The 21,943-nt window shown below is 46.3% G+C and overlaps 1 protein-coding gene across 1 annotated transcript in view; it reads left to right on the forward strand.

Annotated features, from left to right (window-relative positions):
* The first annotated feature begins 6,663 nt into the window (after positions 1 to 6,663).
* Positions 6,664 to 21,943, forward strand: part of LZTR1 (leucine zipper like transcription regulator 1) — a 115,723-nt gene continuing 100,443 nt past the window's right edge. The window contains exons 1-4 of the mRNA XM_033955529.1: positions 6,664 to 6,874; positions 9,866 to 9,928; positions 11,049 to 11,105; positions 13,154 to 13,233. Of these exons, the coding sequence (XP_033811420.1) occupies positions 6,726 to 6,874; positions 9,866 to 9,928; positions 11,049 to 11,105; positions 13,154 to 13,233 (349 nt within the window). The 5' untranslated portion in view covers positions 6,664 to 6,725. The remainder of the gene's footprint in view (positions 6,875 to 9,865; positions 9,929 to 11,048; positions 11,106 to 13,153; positions 13,234 to 21,943) is intronic.

The raw sequence follows: 21,943 nt of genomic DNA on the forward strand, positions 1-21,943 counted from the left end.
CAGACCTGGTGCATACAAGCGCCGGACTTACAAAACTTCACCAATCGCCTAGCTGGCCTGGAACTTCCTCCCCTATGTTAGAATTGATGTCGGAGGTGAAGTCTTGTGAGCCCGGCACTTATACGCATCAGGCCTGGCTTGAGGAAGCAGCAGGGAGAAATTGCGTAGGCTTGGGGGTAGGGAAAGAATCGTGAAAGTGGAGAAATCAGCACAATGGTTTGGGAGGGGTATGGGGAGAGAGAAAGAAAGGCAGAAAGAGGGGGGCATGGGGGAGAGAAAAAAGCAGTTACTTATCATAACAGCTGTCATCCAGAGACAGCAGGCAGCTATTCTCACAAGTGGGTGACGTGATCCAACGGAGCCCCGATGTGGACGCCTCACAAGCGGTCTTGTTTGAAGAAACTCGAAGTTTCGAGTCGCCCGCACCGCGCATGCGCGAGTGCCTTCCCGCCCAGTGCAAGGCGCATCTCCTCAGTTCAGATAACTAGCAGAGAAGCCAACCCAGGGGAGGTGGGTGGGATGTGAGAATAGCTGCCTGCTGTCCCTGGATAACAACTGTTACGGTAAGTAACTGTGCTTTATCCCAGGACAAGCAGGCAGGTATTCTCACAAGTGGGTGACCTCCAAGCTAACCAAAGTGGGATGGTGGGAGAGTTGGCAACTTAGGAGAATAAATTTTGCAATACTGTTTGGCCAAACTGTCCATCCCGTCTGGAGAAAGTATCCAAACAATAGTGAGAAGTGAAGGTATGAACCGAGGACCAAGTAGCAGCTCTACAAATTTCCTCAATAGGTGTAGATTTGAGAAAAGCTACAGAAGCTGCCATTGCTCTGACCTTATGGGCTGTGACTTTACTGTGAAGGAGTAATCCAGCCTGGGCATAGCAGAAAGAGATACAAGCTGCCATCCAGTTGGAGATGGTACGCTTAGAGATAGGACGTCCCAACTTGTTCGGATCAAAGGAGATGAAAAGTTGAGGAGCAGTTCTGGGCGGTTTGGTGCGTTCCAGATAGAAAGCCAAAGCACGCTTACAGTCAAGAGTATGAAGAGCTGATTCTCCAGGATGACAATGAGGCTTTGGAAAAAACACTGGAAGAACAATGGATTGATTGAGATGAAATTCCGAGACAACTTTAGGAAGGAATTTTGGATGAATGCGAAGAACCACCTTGTCATGATGGAATACTGTAAAAGGTGGATCCGCAACCATGCTTGAAGCTCACTAACTCGACGAGCAGAAGTGAGGCCAATGAGAAACACAACTTTCCAAGTGAGATACTTCAGATGAGCCTTGTCAATAGGTTCAAATGGAGGTTTCATAAGCTGAGAAAGACCAATATTGAGGTCCCAAACCACTGGAGGCGGTTTGAGAGGAGGATCGACATGGAAAAGTCCTTTCATGAATTTGGAAACAACAAGATGAGCAGAGAGAGGTTTACCTTGAAGCGGCTGATGGAAAGCAGCAATTGCACTAAGATAGGCTCAAGGGGAGACCCTGGAAACTACAGGCCTGTGAGCTTGACCTTGGTCCCTGGAAAGATGATGGAAGCGCTGATTAAAGACAGCATTTGGGAACACATCGAAAACAATGGGCAACTAAAGTTGAGCCAACATGGCTTCTGCAAGGGCAGGTCATGCCTCACGAACTTATTATACTTCTTTGAGGGGGTGAACAGCCAGGTGGATAGAGGGGAATCCATAGACATCATTTACCTTGACTTCCAAAAAGCCTTTGACAAGGTACCACACGAAAGACTGCTAAGGAAGCTATGGAACCATGGGGTGCAAGGGGAGGTCCACCGATGGATCAAAAACTGGCTGGCGGACAGGAAACAGAGGGTTGGAGTAAAGGGCCATTACTCAGATTGGCAAAGGGTCACGAGCGGAGTTCCACAGGGGTCGGTGCTGGGACCGCTCCTGTTCAATATATTTATTAACGACCTGGAGGCGGGAACAAAATGTGAGGTTATTAAATTTGCAGATGACACTAAATTATATAGCAGGGTCATAACCTCCAAAAAGATCTGACAACACTGGAAGAATGGGCCAAAAAGTGGCAAATGAGCTTCAACATAGGGAAATGCAAGGTCATGCATATTGGGAAAAAGAACCCGATGTTCACTTATAAGATGGGGGGATCACCGCTAGGGTTGAGCAACCTTGAAAGAGACCTGGGAGTGATGGTGGACGCAACATTGAAGGTGTCGGCGCAGTGCGCCGCAGCCTCAAGGAAAGCGAACAAAATGTTGGGTATCATTAAGAAAGGTATCACAACCAGGACGAAGGAAGTCATCCTGCCACTGTATCGTGCAATGGTGCGCCCGCACCTGGAGTACTGTGTCCAGTACTGGTCGCCGTATCTCAAGAAAGACATGGCGGTACTTGAGAGAGTCCAGAGAAGAGCACCTAAGCTAATAAAAGGTATGGGGGACCTCTCATATACTGACAGACTGAAAAAGCTGGGACTTTTCTCCCTGGAAAAGCGACGACTCAGGGGAGACATGATAGAAACCTTCAAGATCATGAAGGGCATAGAAAAAGTGGATAGGGACAGATTTTTCAAACTAAGGGGAACCACAGGTACAAGGGGGCACTCGGAGAAATTGAAAGAGGTAAGGTTTAGAACAAACGCCAGGAAGTTCTTTTTCATCCAGAGGGTGGTGGATACATGGAACGCGCTGCCGGAGGATGTGATAGGCAGAAGTACGCTACAGGGCTTCAAAGAAGGTCTGGACAGGTACCTGGAGGACAAAGGGATTGAGGGGTACAGATAGGAGTAGAGGTAAGGTTATAGGGACAGGATTAGAGGTAAATTACAAAATTAGTCAGAGACCACTGTTCAGGCAGTGGCCTGGTGGGCCGCCGCGGGAGCGGACCGCTGGGCAGGATGGACCTCTGGTCTGCCCCAGCGGAGGCAACTTCTTATGTTCTTATGGACTCGTGTCGATGTAGACTTGAGGCCAGAATGAGAAAGGTGCAAAAGATAGTCCAAAACTGAAGATAAGGAGGAATGTTGAGGCTCCTGATGATGAGAAAAACACCTAAAATCTAGTCCATTTTTGGTGATAGCATTGTCTAGTAGCAGGCTTCCGTGAAGCTTCCAAAACATTCCTCACAGCTTGCGAAAACTGGAGAGGAGTTACGTTGAGAGGAACCAAGCTGTCAGGTGGAGAGACTGCAGGTTGGGATGAAGAAGAGATCCCTGATGCTGTGTAAGCAGCGATGGAAACACTGGTAGAAGGAATCCAATTTTCCCGGAACAGCGGGGATGGAATAGGGGGTCTCCAGACAGCGGACAAAGGTCTGATCCAGCAGCTTATGAAGAAGAAGCTCAAGGGATTCAGCAGGAGGTTGAAACAGATGCATGGTCTCGAGATACTCCTTTGAAAATTTGGACCCAGTGTCCAGTTGAATGTCCAAATCAGCTGCCATCTGATGGAGAAAAGAAAAAGACAGCTGGTCAGCCAAAGCAGTGCCTTGAGAGGGACTTGTGGACGTCGAGGCCTCTTGATCCAATGAGGATGGGGATCTAGATGGAGGAAAAAGACCTCACCGTGTCCTCGAGATCCGGTAGTGGAGTAGGAAAAGTAGCCGGTGGAGAATACTGACGAAAAGGCTGTTTCCGATGAGGCGAGGCATGCCTGGATGAGTGCTTCGAAGAGTGCCTCGATCGATGATGCGAGCTGTGTCTTGAAGCAGGCCTGGACAAACGAGGCGAATGTGGCTTCGCTGAGGCCCCCAGAGAGTGTATGGGGCTGGAAGCGGTGGATCGAAACAGAGGTGGTTGACTGGAAGAACCACGAAGCACTCGCAAAGACTCGAGCCCTTGCATCGAGTGGATAGGTTCCAATGGAGGCACTCGGGAGAGGCCGATGGTGAAGCACCCTTCGATGACAAAAGCTCCCTCGAAGACTCCATGCTGAACAGCGACTCCCACAAGATGCAACGACGCTTGAAAGCACAGGCTGTAAATGTTGAGCAAGGCCGGCACGATTTCGGGAGGTGTCGAGGCCCGAGACACCAAAGACAGAGTTGATGAGGGTCCGTCAGTGAAATTGCGCGCTGGCACTTGGAACACTTTTTAAAACCGGTAGCAGGCCGGGACATAGGCTGGAAGAGCTCCGCCGCAAGATCGAAGCCGCGGGACTGTGGCCACATGACCTGCTCGGTCAAATGGATGGAAGAAATTTTTTTTTTTTAAAAAACAAGAAAAGTACGACGAAAATCAGCGATTAAGAGAAAAAGAACCCGAAACCGCAGACTTAAGAAGGCACAAGTGAAAATACTTCACGCAGAGAATCGAAGACGGACTTCTCGGCTCCGCGGAAAAGTAAGAACTGAGGAGACGCACCCTGCGCTTGGCGGGAAGGCACTCGTGCATGCGCGGTGTGGGCGACTCGAAACTTCGAGTTTCTTCAAGCAAGACTGCTTGTGAGGCGTCCGCATCGGGGCTCCGTTGGATCACGTCACCCACTTGTGAGAATACCTGCCTGCTTGTCCTGGTATAAAAGAAATATTGGCTTTACAGAAAGACGTACAACCAGAGACTCATGAAATCACCAGACAAAAAGGTAGGAAAAATTATTTTTTCAATTTAGTGATCAAAATGTGTCTGTTTTGAGAATTTATATCTGCTGTCTATATTTTGCACTATTGCCCCCTTTTACTAAACCACAATTGCGGTTTTTAGTGCAGGGAGCCTATGAGCATTGAGAGCAGTGCAGGGCATTCAGTGCAGCTTCCTGTGCTAAAAACCGCTATCGCGGTTTAGTAAAAGAGGAGGAGATATATTTGTCTATTTTTGTATAGTTGTTACTGAGGTGACATTGCATATTTTAAAGTCATAAGCCTTGACCTCTGATAAAAAACCCGAATACAAATGATAATTAACATTTTCTCTGCGTACAGTGTGCTTTGTGTTTTTTAAAATTTTATTGTTGGTAGATCATTTTGACTTGTTCATTTTAAAAGTAGCTTGCAAGCCAAAAAAGTGTGGGCACCCCTGGTATAAACTATATATTATATCACAGGAGGTGACTTGGTAGGGTAGAGCAATATAAAATGTGACAGTTCATGGTATGGTGGGCGAAGCGCATCGGAGTTTGAGATTTGACAGCAGAGGGTTGGTGCTCTTCTTTGTAAGGTTTAGGAATTTGGGTAGGTGCACTCTCAGAGGGTCAAAGGAAGAGGTGGGTTTTTATTGCCTTCCTGAAGTTCAGTAGACCTAATGATCTTATGTGGGTAGGTAGTTTGTTCCAGAGGCATGGTAGGTAGTGAGAGTCTGATCTTTCGCAGGCAGTCTCAAGATGGAGGACGCTTCCCAGGACACATGTAATCGATTTTCTTCTTGAAAGCATAGCAGTTGATTTGGGGTATAGGGTAGTAATTTGTTGGCCATATAGGCTGGTACCATATCATGGAAGAATTTGTAGGCCTCTACTAGGCCTTTGAATATACATTGTTTGTCAATCAGCAGCCGTGGGCAGCACAGGGGAGACCGGGTCTCGTATGTGAAGATTCTTCAGGAGCTGAATGGCAGCATTTTGTACTCACTCTAGTTAATGCGTGTGTTTTTCATAGTAATTCCATATAGGAGAGGACAAAAGCATATAGTGGTTAAACGAAGACTGGGTCTGAGAAGTATTGTCTGATTTTCCATAGTTGTTGGAGGTAGCAGAATGAGGTGGATAGCAGAAGGTCGCTGTCAAGGATCATAAGAATAGCCTTACTGGGTCAGACCAGTAGTCCATCTAGCCCAGTATCCCATCTTTGTGGAGACCAATCCAAGTCACAAGTACCTGGCAAAAACCGAAAGAGTAGCAGCATTCATGCTACTATCCCATGTCTATCTCAACAGCAGACTATGAACTTTTCCTCCAGGAACTTGTCCAAACCTCCATCTATCCACTCTTACCACATCCTCTGGCAATGCGTTCCAGAACTTAACTATTCTCCGAGTGAAAAAAAATTTCCTCCTATCGGTTTTAAAAGTACTTCCCTGTAACATCATCGAGTGTCCCCTGCTTTTTATGATTTTTTATGGAGTGAAAAATCAATCCACTTGTACCCGTTCTACTCCCCTCAGCCGTCTCTTTTCCAAGCTGAAGAGCCCTAACCGTTTTAGTCTTTCCTCATACAAGAGGAGTTCCAGCCCCTTTACCATCTTGGTCGCTCTTCTTTGAACCTTTTCTAGTGCCACTATATCTTTCTTGAGATAAGGAGACCAGAATTGAACGCAATACGCCAGATGAGGTCGCACCACGGAGCGATACAGGGGCATTCTGACATTCTTAGTCTTGTTTTCTAATAAGTCCTAGTATCTTGTTTAATTTCTCAACTGCTGCTACACGTTGGTTTCAGTGTATTGTCTACGATGACACCCAGAACCTTTTCTTGGACCCTAGCATCTGGCAACTGTGATTCATGACTTTGCATTTGCCAATTCTTCACCCTCCGCCTGACCCCTGGGGCACTCCTCTGGTGACCCTCCTCCTTTGAGAGCTTCCCTCTGTTTTCTCTCCTTGCCGCCCATCCCACCAAACCCTACAAAACCAACGCAGACAGTCAGTGAAGCAACGACTGAGAAGCTCCCTGGCAACTGCTCTAACGTTTCGCGGGCTTTTCCCAGCGTCCTCTCGGCCTCAGCCCACCAACCGACGGCGAAGGCGACGGCTGACGTCACGTCCGGCGCGGCTCTCGCCGGTCCTCGCTTCCGGCCGGCGCCATGGCGTGCAGCTCGAAGGTAGCCCCGAGCGTGGACTTCGACCACAGCTGCTCGGACAGCGTCGAGTACCTGACCCTCAACTTCGGGCCCTTCGAGGCGGTGCATCGCTGGCGTCGGCTGCCCCCCTGTGACGAGTTCGTGGGCGCCAGGTGAAGGGGGAGGGGCTGCTCCAGCTGGATTCCCAGAAGCCACTGCGCTCTGTCTCACTCAGGTTTTCGGCATCTCCGCAATGACTATGCAGACACTGCCTCCATTAGATGCTAATGGCTTTCAGGCATAGTCATTGCGGATTGCCTGAAAACCTGATTGGTTAGGGACCCAGTTGAGAACCACTGCTCCAGAATACAGAATGACAGTGGGACTCTAGAATGTGGCTAGGCATTGGTGGAATGAGGCATTATGACATCACAATCTGAGCTTTTGAATGTTGCTACTTAGGATTTAAAGTGTTTGAGGCTTGTACAGATGAGGACGGAGCTTAGGCATTGGTGGAATGAGGCGTTATGACATCACAATCTCAGCTCTAGAATGTTGCTACTTAGGATTTTAAAGGGTTTGAGGCTTGTGCAGATGAGGACGGAGCTTAGGCATTGGTGGAATGAGGCATTATGACATCACAATCTGAGCTCTAGAATGTTGCTACTTAGGATTTTAAAGTGTCTGAGGCTTGTGCAGATGAGGACGGAGCTTAGGCATTGGTGGAATGAGGCGTTATGACATCACAATCTCAGCTCTAGAATGTTGCTACTTAGGATTTTAAAGGGTTTGAGGCTTGTGCAGATGAGGACGGAGCTTAGGCATTGGTGGAATGAGGCATTATGACATCACAATCTGAGCTTTTGAATGTTGCTACTTAGGATTTAAAGTGTTTGAGGCTTGTGCAGATGAGGACGGAGCTTAGGCATTGGTGGAATGAGGCATTATGACATCACAATCTGAGCTCTAGAATGTTGCTACTTAGGATTTTAAAGCGTTTGAGGCTTGTGCAGATGAGGACGGAGCTTAGGCATTGGTGGAATGAGGCATTATGACATCACAATCTGAGCTCTAGAATGTTGCTACTTAGGATTTTAAAGCGTTTGAGGCTTGTGCAGATGAGGACGGAGCTTAGGCATTGTTGGAATGAGGCATTATGACATCACAATCTGAGCTCTAGAATGTTGCTACTTAGGATTTTCAAGTGTTTGAGGCTTGTTCAGATGAGGACGGAGCTTAGGCATTGGTGGAATGAGGCATTATGACATCACAATCTGAGCTTTTGAATGTTGCTACTTAGGATCTAAAGTGTTTGAGGCTTGTGCAGATGAGGACGGAGCTTAGGCATTGGTGGAATGAGGCATTATGACATCACAATCTGAGCTCTAGAATGTTGCTACTTAGGATTTTAAAGTGTCTGAGGCTTGTGCAGATGAGGACGGAGCTTAGGCATTGGTGGAATGAGGCGTTATGACATCACAATCTCAGCTCTAGAATGTTGCTACTTAGGATTTTAAAGGGTTTGAGGCTTGTGCAGATGAGGACGGAGCTTAGGCATTGGTGGAATGAGGCATTATGACATCACAATCTGAGCTTTTGAATGTTGCTACTTAGGATTTAAAGTGTTTGAGGCTTGTGCAGATGAGGACGGAGCTTAGGCATTGGTGGAATGAGGCATTATGACATCACAATCTGAGCTCTAGAATGTTGCTACTTAGGATTTTCAAGTGTTTGAGGCTTGTGCAGATGAGGACGGAGCTTAGGCATAGGTGGAATGAGGCATTTTGACATCACAATCTCAGCTCTAGAATGTTGCTACTTAGGATTTTAAAGGGTTTGAGGCTTGTGCAGATGGGGACGGAGCTTAGGCATTGGTGGAATGAGGCATTATGGCATCACAATCTAAGCTTTAGAATGTTGCTACTTAGGATTTTAAAGGGTTTGAGGCTTGTGCAGATGGGGACGGAGCTTAGGCATTGGTGGAATGAGGCATTATGACATCACAATCTCAGCTCTAGAATGTTGCTACTTATGATTTTAAAGTGTCTGAGGCTTGTGCAGATGAGGACGGAGCTTAGGCATCGGTGGAATGAGGCATTATGACATCACAATCTGAGCTCTAGAATGTTGCTACTTATGATTTTAAAGTGTCTGAGGCTTGTGCAGATGAGGACGGAGCTTAGGCATCGGTGGAATGAGGCATTATGACATCACAATCTGAGCTCTAGAATGTTGCTACTTAGGATTTTAGTGTTTGAGGCTTGTGCAGATGAGGACGGAGCTTAGGCATTGGTGGAATGAGGGATTATGACATCACAATCTCAGCTCTAGAATATTGCTACTTAGGATTTTAGTGTTTGAGGCTTGTGCAGATGAGGATGGAGCTTAGGCATTGGTGGAATGAGGCATTATGACATCACAATCTCAGCTCTAGAATGTTGCTACTTAGGATTTTAAAGGGTTTGAGGCTTGGGCAGATGAGGACGGAGCTTAGGCATTGGTGGAATGAGGCATTATGACATCACAATCTCAGCTCTAGAATGTTGCTTCTTAGGATTTTAAAGGGTTTGATGCTTGTGCGGATGAAGACGGAACTTGCAGGAAAAGAACTGGATGGGAAAATGAGTTCCCTTGGGGATAGGGAAAAATTTGTCCCCGTGTCATTTTCTACTCTTGAATTCACACTCAGCATCCCTGTTATAGAATCGCCCCATCCTCCTCACTTAAACAGAGTTCTTGACCCTTCTTCACATGTTGCCCATCTCTGGCACAACACTGATTGCGGAATGAGGGATGTTGCTGACTGGTTGCATTTGTTTCAGGACACCTTAACCCAGTGTCCCTCAAGCTTTTTAAAGTCACACTAAACTCAGGGCCCCAGCTGGAGGGCTTCTGGAAGTACCCGGACATCGATGCAATGACATCACATCCATGTGTGATGTCATCACAGCGATGTTTGTGCATGCGCCGAGGCCCTCAGTAGGCAATTACTACACCAGTGGGGGATGCTGGAGTTGGAGAGGCACCAGCTGACTGTCTCTAAGATGGTACCTCTCGCTGCAAGAGGCCCGTCCTGTAAGCAGTCAGCTGGAGCCTCACCGGCAGCTCACAGCGGCACACAAGTTTTGAATGCACTGCCCTAACCATTTCTTTTCTTTCCTCAGACGTAGCAAACACACAGTTGTTGCTTACAAAGACGCCATTTATGTGTTTGGAGGGGACAATGGGTAAGTGCCTTTGGGTTTTATACTTTTGGCTTTGAAACTCTTGCGATCCTAAATTTGGAGCACATTACAAGTTTTGTCTATTCAGATAACTTTATGGGCATGACAGTTTTACTTATGTTGCCAAACTAATACATTTGTTGATATATAAATAGAAAGAAAAGGGGAAAAGGAGATACTTTACAAATTAGTAGTAACATCAATAAGATGAAGCTTTGTATGTGGATACTATGGGGCTGTTTGTTAATCACAGGTTTGGATATATTGCCACCCTTCATTGGAGGAACAGAACAGTTTATAGCATCAATGCTGCACGCGAGAGCCGCTATAGTCACTTCATTGGCTTCCCAAATACAATTCAAACTCCTCTTACTGACCTACTCAGCTGCCCCTCACTATCTCTCTTCACTTATCTCCCTTGCGAGCTCCACTCAGCTGGCAAGTACCCTTCTCCTCCTCTGCCCTTCGACCTTGCTGAGCTGAATCTCTGTGGTGAGCTCCCTCTCTGGCAGTGTTCAAGAGTTCTTTCATCTCCTAATTCCTCATATGTCATGTCTGTCCAAGTTAGATTGTAAGCTCTTTTATGCAGGGACCGTCAATGAAATGTCAAAATGTACAGCGTTGCGTATGCCTTTCAGCACTATGTAAGTGATATATAGTAGTAGTCGTAATAATATCCTTATAAAAAGAGTCAGTGGCAGTTCTGGAAACTCTGGTTTAGCCACTAAATGAATATGTTATTTAATTCAAAACTGCTACATAGCAGGCCTAAGTCTAAACTGCCTCAAATTAAGTTAGGTGCTGGATCTGGTGCCATCTATTCATTTGTAAGCTCCAACAGGGAATAATTAATGATTGAGTCACATAGTTTAATGGCTATAATTTTTGTTTTAAATCTTGCATTATCCAGATCTGACTCCACTTGCAAGTTCAGGAATCAGTGATTGTTTATTATAGTAAAGCGAAATAGAGATGTTATTAGATTTCTGCCCCACCTTATATGATGTTATGCTTTCATGATTCAGCCAGACTACTACTGTTACTTTCTGTGTTACTGTTAGATATTGGATATCTCGGATAATTTCCTCTGATAAAAAGTTTTAAATAATTTATCTCGTTGCAGGAAAAACATGCTGAACGATTTGTTGAGGTTTGATGTGAAGGACTGTTCCTGGTGCAGGTAAGGAGGAAGCTCTGCTACAGTCAGGACAGAACTGGCATAAGGTGAAGAAATTACTTGTTTAACATCTTATAGAGTTGATGACGGAGCTGAGATTAGGACTGAGGTAAAGAACTTAACCATACTCACACTCAGAGAGACAATGGGAGAGCTGGGGATTAGAACTGAGATACAGAAAATGCAAATAATAGTACAATTGGGACTTATATCCCATCTATGAAATACAGTACAATATAGATCTAAGCAAGAACTAGGTGGCAGCAGCATTTTTTTCCCTCTTTCCTTTATGATGGGGAAAAGAAATGGAGTTACTGGCTCTTCTAAGACCACTCTGCCTGCTTCTACGGTGGCTTGGCTGATTAATAAATATGTTTACTATATCCTGGGCTCAGCCAGAACCTCGGTGGAGCAGCCACTGGGACTGCAGCAGTTTAGTGGAGACATGGGGCCTCTCTTGCTCTAGAAACATTATCTCCTGGGGAATGCAAGTCCCATCCCCCCTCCCCCAAGCTAAATGCTAAGACAAGCAGAAGTTTGGAAGTTGTGAGAATGGGGCTGGTAACACCTTCTTGCTCATTGTCTCTGGAGTACCTAAAGAATTTATCAGTTTCTTTGGGAACTTCTTCTGCACATGGTGAGCATATTGAACTTATCTTTGATTGAAAAGCCTCATTTCCATTATGGTTACGGTGGATGAGCAGACTAGATGGGCCATTTGGCCTTTATCTGCTGTCATGTTTCTGTCTGTGGCAGACCAGTGCAGAACAAATGGGTTATGCCATCTACAAGCAGATGGAGACAGAACAAAAAGAGTCCCAAGAGCTTTGCCCTTAAAGGCTATCATGCTGCCTGGAATGTTCAATATTTTTCTGTCTTCAAGTGGATGGTGGATGGATCGTGTGGCTCCTTTTTGGTGCTTATCTGGTTAATTCGAGGTGGCAGTTGAGCAGGGGTTATGCTGGCCATCTTTCTCATGGAGCTTCTGGGTCCCTCATCCCCCAGCTTGGGTGACATCTGGTGGTGCCAATTCCCTCCAGATCCACTCCTGACCACTGAGGTGGCTTTGGAGTGTGAAATGAGGTAGAAGCTTATTGGAATTTTTGTCTGAAGAGCAAGTTCGAGTATTTACTCTTCCGAGGTAAGTCCCTATGTTTTTCTTGTTTGCTGGTGGACAAGAAGCTTCTGCGTCTGTAATTTAAATGCGTTTGAGGTTTATAATTGCCGGTAACTAGAAAGAAGGATAGAGTTGGTGTTTTTCCACTATTTGTGTTTTTGGCTTGGCAGTTTTTTCTCAGGAGGTTTTACTTTTCCACCATTAGCTGCTTTCTTTTGGACTGAGGGGTCAGTCACCTCTCAGTTCGAGGTGACCATGCTTTTGCTATTTTTTTGATACCTGCTTATTTCTAATGTTTTCTTTTTTTAAAAAAAAAAAAAGTTTCCTTGAGCACATTTTCTGTCTGAAGTGTTTCATTTCAGTTTTGTAGCTGGCAGTTGTGAGGTGGCTCATCTGCACAGTTCCCTCACTTTATGCTCCTGCCCAGCAGTCTCCGTAGTGAAAAAATGACTGCTGTGAAATCCTGCGGCAAACTTAGCAAGATTTGAATCTCGCAGTTTGCCACGGGATCTCACAGCAGCCATTTTTTCCCTACAGAGACTTCTGGTCAGGAGTGTAAAGGGATCGCTCCTTTACCGCCTCACCACTGGACCACCGGGGACCTAAGGTAGACCTGCAGGAGGACCGAGAGGGAAGGGCCGAGGGGCAGGCTAGTTACACAAAGTCGCCCGGAGGGAAAGATTGATGATAGCTCCGGCTCCCCACACCACTAGGGCAGTACTGGAGGGCCACAGTGGGTGCGGGATGGGGTTAGCTGAAATATAAATTGCTTCCCAAGCTCAGAGCCATTTATTATCATTTATAGCTACTTTGCAATGTCTTGCTAATGGCTTCCTTCAGGCCACCTGTTGATGGTACCAACTTTTACATGGCTTGTTTTCTTTGGTATGTAAGCTCTGCTTAACTGATGTGACTAGTGTAATATGTTTTACAGGGCTATCACCACTGGCACACCACCTGCCCCCAGGTATCACCACTCTGCAGTGGTCTTTGGCAGCAGCATGTTCGTGTTTGGTAAGTCTGTGCTGGGCCCAGAGCAGTGCTGTCTTGCTTCAGTTGCATTCACATGGACTTAGCCCTTGCACTGGATCTATGTTCTGGGTGCTCAATCTTCTTAATTCTCAAGCAGCTCTCAACTTAGAAAGGGTTTCCTGTCCCAAATCTCCTGAATGAGCCCCTCTCCTGGTGGATCTCCTTCAACAGCAGTATTTCACTCCGTGACAGCAGAACCCCTGGCCTCTTTGACTCTTGCCTTGCCTCATATCTTCATTCATTTTTGATCCTGTTGTATTTTTTCTTCTCTTTGTGCTGAATGTGTGTAAATGTGAGCAAGTCAGCCCCAATATTAGAAAGAATCACTTATTTACACTTATACCATAAATTCTGCAGTATATTGCTGGCGAAAAAGGAACTCCATGCCAAAATAACCCTAATCTACCTCAAGGTATTTATTTTACCCATCACATGTCCTAAAAAAACTCCAGTTGTAGTCCCAGTATGCAAGTGCCTTCAGTTTTCAACAGCTGTTGGTGTTTAGGAGGAGCTGTGCTTTCTTTCGCAGGACCCAAAGCACGTGGGGCGAATCGGAGGAGGCTGAGCGGGAGACGAAAAGGTGCAGATAGGAGCGGAGAGGGAGGCAGTCTGAGTGGGGAAAGTCAACAGTGAGGAGCGGAGGGCGGAGAGGAAGGAGCAAAGAGGAGTGGAGAGAAAGGCAGACTGAACGGAGAGAGACAGCAGTAAGGAGCGGAGAGGAAAGAGCCGAACAGGCAGAGGGAGACCGAGCAAAGTCGAGGGGAGAGAGGCGAGAGATAGCTCCGCCTACTCCCCGACGTCACCAGCTGATTCGCCCATAAAAGGGGAGCAGCCAACGGCGCGCAGCCGTTCGGCGCGCGGCAAAGGTGCTCGCCTTAGCGAGAGCGCCTTTGCGAAGGAGCCAGGAGCCCAGGCCACCCAGCAGCAAGCTCATACAGCATAAACTACAGGTACTTTCTTCTCTCACACATTCCATTCTTACTCATTCTTCTCTTCTCTCTCTACTTTTTCAGCTAGCTGCACGCCGGACACCACTTCCAGACAACGAAGGGCTGCAGGAAGGAGGACAGAAAAATGGAGGCAGCATGAACCCAGCGTAGCTTTCCAGTTTACTGTACCGGATGTCATATGTACGACTACCTCCCGTCCGGAAGGCAGGCGTACATAAGCGGCCGGTGTCGGGAACTGGAGAGCCTGAAGAAGGAGGTCGGGAGACTGCAGATCAAGGTCCAGGAGCTGGAGGGCCTGTGCACCTCAGAAGAATCGTGCTGGGCAACTGAGGATCCCACCAGAGAGAACCACATCCAGGAGCAAGTTAGGGAGCTTAAGAAATTCATCGAGGAGGCCTGCAGGATGGTGGAGGTACAGGATCACCAGCAATATAGACAGGAACCAACAGATGGAGGACAGAATCCACCAGACGCCGGGGGACAGGAATCAACCGATGGAGGACTGAATCCACCAGGCGCCGAGGGAGAACGACCTTGCGGAAGTACCGAGCAGACTGAGGAGGCTGAGACCCACCGGAGCCCAGAAGGAGCAGCTACGGACCGCACCAAGGATACAGATTGGAGACCAAAAAGGAAGCTGAAGAAGAAGGGGAAATCTGCAATCGTGGTGGGAGACTCAATCCTGAGAGAAGTGGACAGTCACATAGCAGGAGGGAGAGAAGACCGGCTGGTGACATGTCTCCCGGGGGCAAGAACGAAGGACATCACGGACAGAATAGAGAGGATCCTGGAAGGAGCTGAGACGGAGGAGACAGCAGTGATAATCCACGTTGGAACCAACGATGTCAGCAGAAGAAATTACAACAGGACTGCACTAACGCAGTTCAAGACCCTGGGGAGGAAACTGAAGCTGAGGACGAGGAAGATAGCTTTTTCTGAGATCCTGCCAGTACCGAGGTCGGATGCGAGGAGGCAGACCGAGCTGCAAGCAATAAATGGATGGCTGAGGAGATGGTGCGAAAAGGAAGGATTCCACTTTGTAAGGAACTGGACAACTTTTTTGGGGAAGAACAAGCTCTTCAGGAGGGACGGACTGCACCTGAGCACGGCGGGAACAAGAATGCTGGCGAACAACGTCAAGACTGCAATAGACAAGGCTTTAAACTGAGGAGAAGGGGAAAGCCGACAGTCGATCTAACAATGACACATTGGACTAGAGTATCGAAGAAAGATACTGAGCGGGGAAACTGTAGAGGAGGACTTAAGGATGGAATACAGTGGTCCAAGGAACAACTGAAACTGGAGAGCAAAAAGAAGAACAAACAGCAGGAGCTAAAGGGACATGTAAAAGTGGGGAAGCTGGCTGAGGATAAAGGGGACACAACACAGCAGGAGGAAGAACAAAACGAAACTCGAGAGCTGGCAGCCCTAGAGGGGGTCGGCGGGAGCAACAAACCACAAGAGAAACCAGCAAGGAAAACAAACAACCGGGACTACAATTACTTATACACAAACGCAAGGAGCCTGAGAGCCAAAATGGGAGAACTGGAAGTCATAGCCAACAAGGAGGATCTAGACATAATTGGAGTCACGGAGACATGGTGGTCCGAGGACAACAAATGGGATGTGGTCCTACTCTATAGGAGGGACAGGACGTACAAGAAGGGTGGAGGAATAGCATTATATATAAAAGACCACATTCACTCGACCAGGATGGAAACAGCAGTAAGGGCGGACATTTTGGAATCACTTTGGGTTAAGTTACCAGGAAGAAATGGGGCTGACATTAAACTGGGACTGTACTATTGCCCACCGGGACAGCCGGAAGCCAACGACCAAGATCTGGAGGCTGAATTGAGGCAGGAATGCAAAGGAGGAAGTGTGGTGGTGATGGGGGATTTCAACTACCCTGGGATAGACTGGAGTATTGGACACTCCAACTGCGCGAGGGAAACAAAATTCCTGGAGGCTGAGAGGGACTGTTTCATGGAACAGATGGTCAAGGATCCAACGCGAGGAGATACCACTCTCTACCTAATCCTCAACGGGCTAGGGGGACCCGCTTAGGAGGTAGTAGTAATAGCGCCACTGGGAAACAGCGATCACAATATGATCCAGTACAACCTAGAATCAGGAACATCAAAGGTGAAGAGAACCACAACGACAGCTCTAAATTTCAGAAAAGGGAACTACGACGCTATGAGAAAGATGGTTGGAAAGAAACTCAGAAGCAGCTCAGGGAAGATGGAGACCGTAGAGAAAGCCTGGTCCCTACTCAAGGACACGGTGCACAAAGCACAAAACCTGTACGTCCCCAGGTTTAGGAAAGGGTGCAAAAAGAATCGAACAAAAAACCCGGTGTGGATAACAAATGCAGTGAAAAAGGTGATAAGGGACAAGAAAATATTGTTCAAAAATTGGAAAAAGGACCAAACTAAGGAAAACCAGAAGGAACACAAAAAATAACAAAAGGAATGTCACCGGGTGGTTAGGGAAGCGAAAAGAGAATATGAGGAGAGACTGGCGAGGGAAGCGGGAAACTTCAAACCATTCTTCAAGTACGTGAAGGGGAAGCAATCGGCAAGGGAGGAAGTAGGACCTTTGGATGATGAAAATATGAAGGGAGTGGTGAGAGAGGGAAAAGAGGTAGCCGACAGGTTAAACAAGTTATTCTCGTCGGTCTTCACAAGCGAGGATACATCCAATGTTCCAGAACCCGAGGAAATCATAAGTGGGGATCAGGACGAAAAGCTAGAGCAAATAGAGGTAAGCCAAGAGGATATCCTCCGACAGATAGACAGATTAAAGAGTGACAAATCACCAGGCCCAGACGGAATCCACCCAAGGGTACTAAAAGAACTGAGAAATGAAATAGCGGTTACACTCCAGCAAATCTATAACTATCCTTAAAAACTGGGGAGATCCCGGAGGACTGGAAAATAGCGAATGTCACACCTATCTTCAAGAAGGGATCGAGGGGAGACCTGGGAAACTACAGGCCAGTGAGCTTGACCTCGGTTCCGGGAAAGATGATGGAATCACTGGTCAAGGACAACATCTGCGAGCACATGGAAAGCAATGGACAGCTGAGGGCGAGCCAGCACGGCTTCAGCAAAGGAAGGTCATGCCTTACGAACTTACTGCACTTCTTCGAAGGGACAAACAGCCAAATGGACAAAGGGGAATCCATTGACATCATTTACCTTGACTTCCAAAAAGCCTTCGACAAGGTACCCCATGAACGGCTGCTTAAAAAGTTGTGGAACCATGGGGTGGAAGGGGATGTCTACCGATGGATTAAACACTGGTTGGAGGGCAGGAAACAGAGGGTTGGAGTAAAGGGCCAATACTCCGACTGGCAAAGGGTCACGAGCGGAGTTCCGCAGGGGTCGGTACTGGGATCGCTTCTGTTCAATATATTTATAAACGACCTGGAGACGGGGACAAATTGTGAGGTTATAAAATTTGCAGATGACACCAAACTCTGCAGCAGGGTTAGAACCACGGAAGACTGTGAGGACCTCCAAAGGAACCTAACGAAACTGGAAAAATGGGCAAAAAAGTGGCAAATGAGCTTTAACGTAGAGAAATGCAAGGTCATGCATGTAGGGAAAAAGAACCCAATGTTCAGCTACAAAATGGGGGAATCATTGCTAGGGGTAAGTAACCTTGAAAGAGACCTGGGTTTGTTGGTGGATACAACACTGAAGGCATCGGCACAATGTGCGGCAGCCTCAAAGAAAACAAACAGAATGTTGGGTATCATCAAAAAGGGTATCACGACCAGGACGAAGGAAGTCATCATGCCACTGTATCGTGCAATGGTGCGCCCCCATCTGGAGTACTGTGTCCAGTACTGGTCACCATACCTCAAGAAAGACATGGCAATACTTGAGGGAGTCCAGAGAAGAGCAACTAAGTTGGTAAGAGGTATGGAAAACCTTTCATACACTGATAGGTTAGATAAGCTGGGGCTTTTCTCCCTGGAAAAGCGGAGACTTAGAGGAGACATGATAGAAACCTTCAAAATCTTGAAAGGCATAGAGAAGGTAGACCGGAACAGATTCTTCAGACTGTGGGAAGCCACGAGTACAAGGGGGAACTCGGAGAAATTGAAAGGGGACAGGTTTAGAACAAGTGCTAGGAAGTTCTTCTTTACTCAGAGGGTGGTGGACACATGGAACGCGCTCCTGGAAGCTGTGGTAGGGCAGGGCACGCTATAGGGGTTCAAAGAAGGTTTGGATAAATACCTACAGGATAAGGGGATTGAGGAGTACAGATAGACATAGAGATAGGTACAGGAAAGACAGGGACACTTAACAGGTCATGGACTTGATGGGCCGCCGCGGGTGCAGGCTGCTGGGCGCGATGGACCTCTGGTCTGATCCGGCGGAGGCAACTCTTATGTTCTTTCAGTATATTTAGATAATTGCTAAATAATTAATTGTCCATTCTTTATCGTCCCTCCAGACCAGCACAGCACTGATGGGTTATAACGCATCTCTATCAGCAGGTGGAGACTGAGACACAAACTTTTGGCTGTAGTATAAGTGGGCTGTGCAGTCCCAAGTACAATCAGTCTGTTCTCAGTCTCAGCAGGTGGAGGTGGTAAGCCTGTGCAGTTTTCCCTGGTTAGTGGCCCTGTTGTGGGTGCCTTTTGGGGGTGCCACACTCGACTGGTAGAGTCCCTCCCCCCTTCCCCCACCTCGCCAATCTGCTCTAGGCTTCCAAAGAGTGTACACGTTTGAGATCTCATCTAAAGCAGTCTACTTCAGTGGCTCCCCCATTTCACTTGTATCCCAGCTGTTGCTTGCAATAAGGCGCCGAAAAGGGTTCCTTGTTTTTTGCCCAGAGGGACTTCTTCAGGGGGCTAGCAATTATAAAACTAGTTATAAAAATCCTAAATCTATCAGCCCAGCCACTTAGTAATAAAATCATAGCGTGTCACCTGTTAACTCAGCATACAGAGCATGATGTTACTTTTGCTACTGTTGAACATTTCTATAGCGCTGTACATTTGACATGTAATAGATGGTCCCTTCTCTGAAGAGCTTACAATATAGTTTGGACAGAGGAGTTCTTGCAGAGAGGATGATAGGAAGAACATAGGCCATTTTATGGTGATTGGGACTTAGGCGTTGAAAGCAGCCTTGGCAAGTGGGTTTTTATTTTACATTATTTATTTATTGAAAAAAATTTCTAGTTCGCTTAAAACCTAAGCGGATTACAGTTTACATAAAACGAAAACCAGCAATACCATAGACTCGTTACCAGATTAATAATAATAACTTTATTTTTCTATACCGCTATAGTCAAAAGACTTCTAGGCGGTTCACATTGAAAGAAGGCTGGACAATCGGCGAATTACAGAATGCAAGAGGGGAAACGTTACATAAAAATTTGGGTTATATGAGAAATTACATCAGGTTTGTGAAGGGAAATATCATATTGAGAGAAGGTCATTTGTTTAGGCGATGAATTAGTCAAATAGAATGATTTTAATTAATTTTCGGTATGCGCCATAGGTCTGTCTGGCTCTATTTATATAGTTTCCCAGCCAGGATTGCTGTCTGCTTGCTTGGAACATGAAGGTTCTGTCCAGGAAGGATTTGTATTTGCAGCCTGTGATCTTTGAGTATGTAAAGATGTTTCTGATTCTGGTTGTGTAGCGTGAAGTGTGGTAGCAGGTAGGAAGGTGCTAGTCATGCAAATTTGAATAGTATTCGCACCTCCATTGGCAACCATTGATAGGGGAAAACACCCTCCAGGGATTCAAGACCAAGTTCGACAAGTTAATCATCCATTTGAATACTGCTGAGATGGAGCCTGGCGTTGTGACTCAGGCAGTCTGTTCCATGCATATGGTGTAGCAAGACAGAAGGGATGGAGTCTGGAGTTGGCAGTGGAGGAGAAGGGTACGGATAGGAGGGACTTGTCCGATAAAGAAAACAATGGAAAACCAATTAGACATAAAGAAGGATAATCATTAATAAATGAGGGGCTGAGTGCTTGTGATTTTGATCCCAGCCTGCTCCTTGTGACTTAGGGAAGTCATTTAACCTTCCATTGCCCCAGGCACAGAAACATAAGAATGTAAGAATTGCCGCTGCTGAGTCAGACCAGTGGTCCATTGTGCCCAGCAGTCCGCTCCCGCCGCGGCCCCTAAGTCAGTGACTAGTGCCCTAACCGAGACCAGCCCTACTTGCGTACGTTCCGGTTCAGCAGGAACTTGTCCAACTTTGTCTTGAATCCCTGGAGGGTGTTTTCCCCTTTAATCCAGTTTTCCACCACTCTCTGGGTGAAGAAGACCTTCCTTACGTTTGTACGGAATCTATCCCCTTTTAACTTTAGAGAGTACCCTCTCATTCTCTCTGCCTTGGAGAGGGTGAACAACCTGTCTTTATCTAGTAAGTCCATGCTCCTCTGCCAGCAGGTGGAGACAGACACTGACTTTTGACATCAGTACAAGTGGGATGTGCAGTCCCTCTTACAATCAGTCGTTTCTCAGTCTCCAGCAGGTGGTATGGTCTGTTTGTGCAGTGCTGAGATTTGTTAAGGCCTGTTGGATCTAGTAAATGAATCTTTCTCGTCCCTTTGTCTGTCCTACCGACCTTGGGGGTGTCACACTGAGAAGGGTCGAGTCCCTCTCCCCATTTCCCCCACCTCCCCAGTTTTTTCTGAATCTAGAGGAGCCTCAACTGTAAACCTGGCTACCGATAGCAGCTACAACTACAGTTTAGAGTGCCTGTGGGGGTCTGCCTTTTCTTGATACAGCTGCTTAGCTGTGAGAAGGAATAAAAAGAAAAAAATTGGAAAACACAAAGAATAAAAGGAGCTTAATTAAAGAAAAAGGCCTGAGACCGCCTTTTATAAAAATTTCTTTATTTATACATTTGTTACAGTTTAAAATAACAAACATAAAGGAATATCCATTTCATCATCTGCATAAAATGCTCATAACATACAATACAAAGAGAATTCTATCAATGATCTAGTCCACATCATTTAGCCCGCTAGTGCTGCTGCTCGGAAACAAGTAACTAAACCAAATATATAACATGTGGCATACTATTAATTGTCAACTAAACATCCTCCCAGACTTGTAGAAGTAAATTAAGAAATTCCCTGTATTGGTTTATCCAACTGGACTGGGTCTAGAAACACATATCTATCACTTGCAAATGATATGAGGCATTTACAAGAATTTTTTTTGAAAAAGGTTGCACCCAACGCTAAAAGCCTAGGTTTAAGCAGTAGGAATTGCTTCCTCTTTAACTGAGTCTGCTTAGATAAATCGGGAAAAATAGAAACAGAACTTGTTTCTTCATAAAATACAACTTTAAAATAGCTTGTTTCTCTAGTACTGATTTGAACATTACCAACAGAGTAGCTCGTTTTGTTATTGTGTTCTTAAATGACTCAAGAAACTGAGACAGATTCAAACTGTCTGGTGAAACTAGTTTATCTATTTCCCCCTCATCTACCACCTCCCTAGAAGCCCTCGGCCTGTAGTAGAGATGATCAGGCTGAAAGGTATCCACTTTGGTGTATTGCAAACTCTCCTGCAAGTACATTCTCAAGAGCTCCAATGGAGATAGGGAAATTTAGAAAACGAAGATTCTTAGCTCTCATACAATTCTCAATTTTTTCTAATTTGGCATGAAGCACTATACTATCTTTAATGTTAGACATAGCAGTGCTCTGTAAATTACCCACAGATTTATCTAATTTCTCTACCTTAT

Source organism: Geotrypetes seraphini, chromosome 8, assembly GCF_902459505.1.
Source record: "Geotrypetes seraphini chromosome 8, aGeoSer1.1, whole genome shotgun sequence".
NCBI lineage: Eukaryota > Metazoa > Chordata > Amphibia > Gymnophiona > Dermophiidae > Geotrypetes > Geotrypetes seraphini.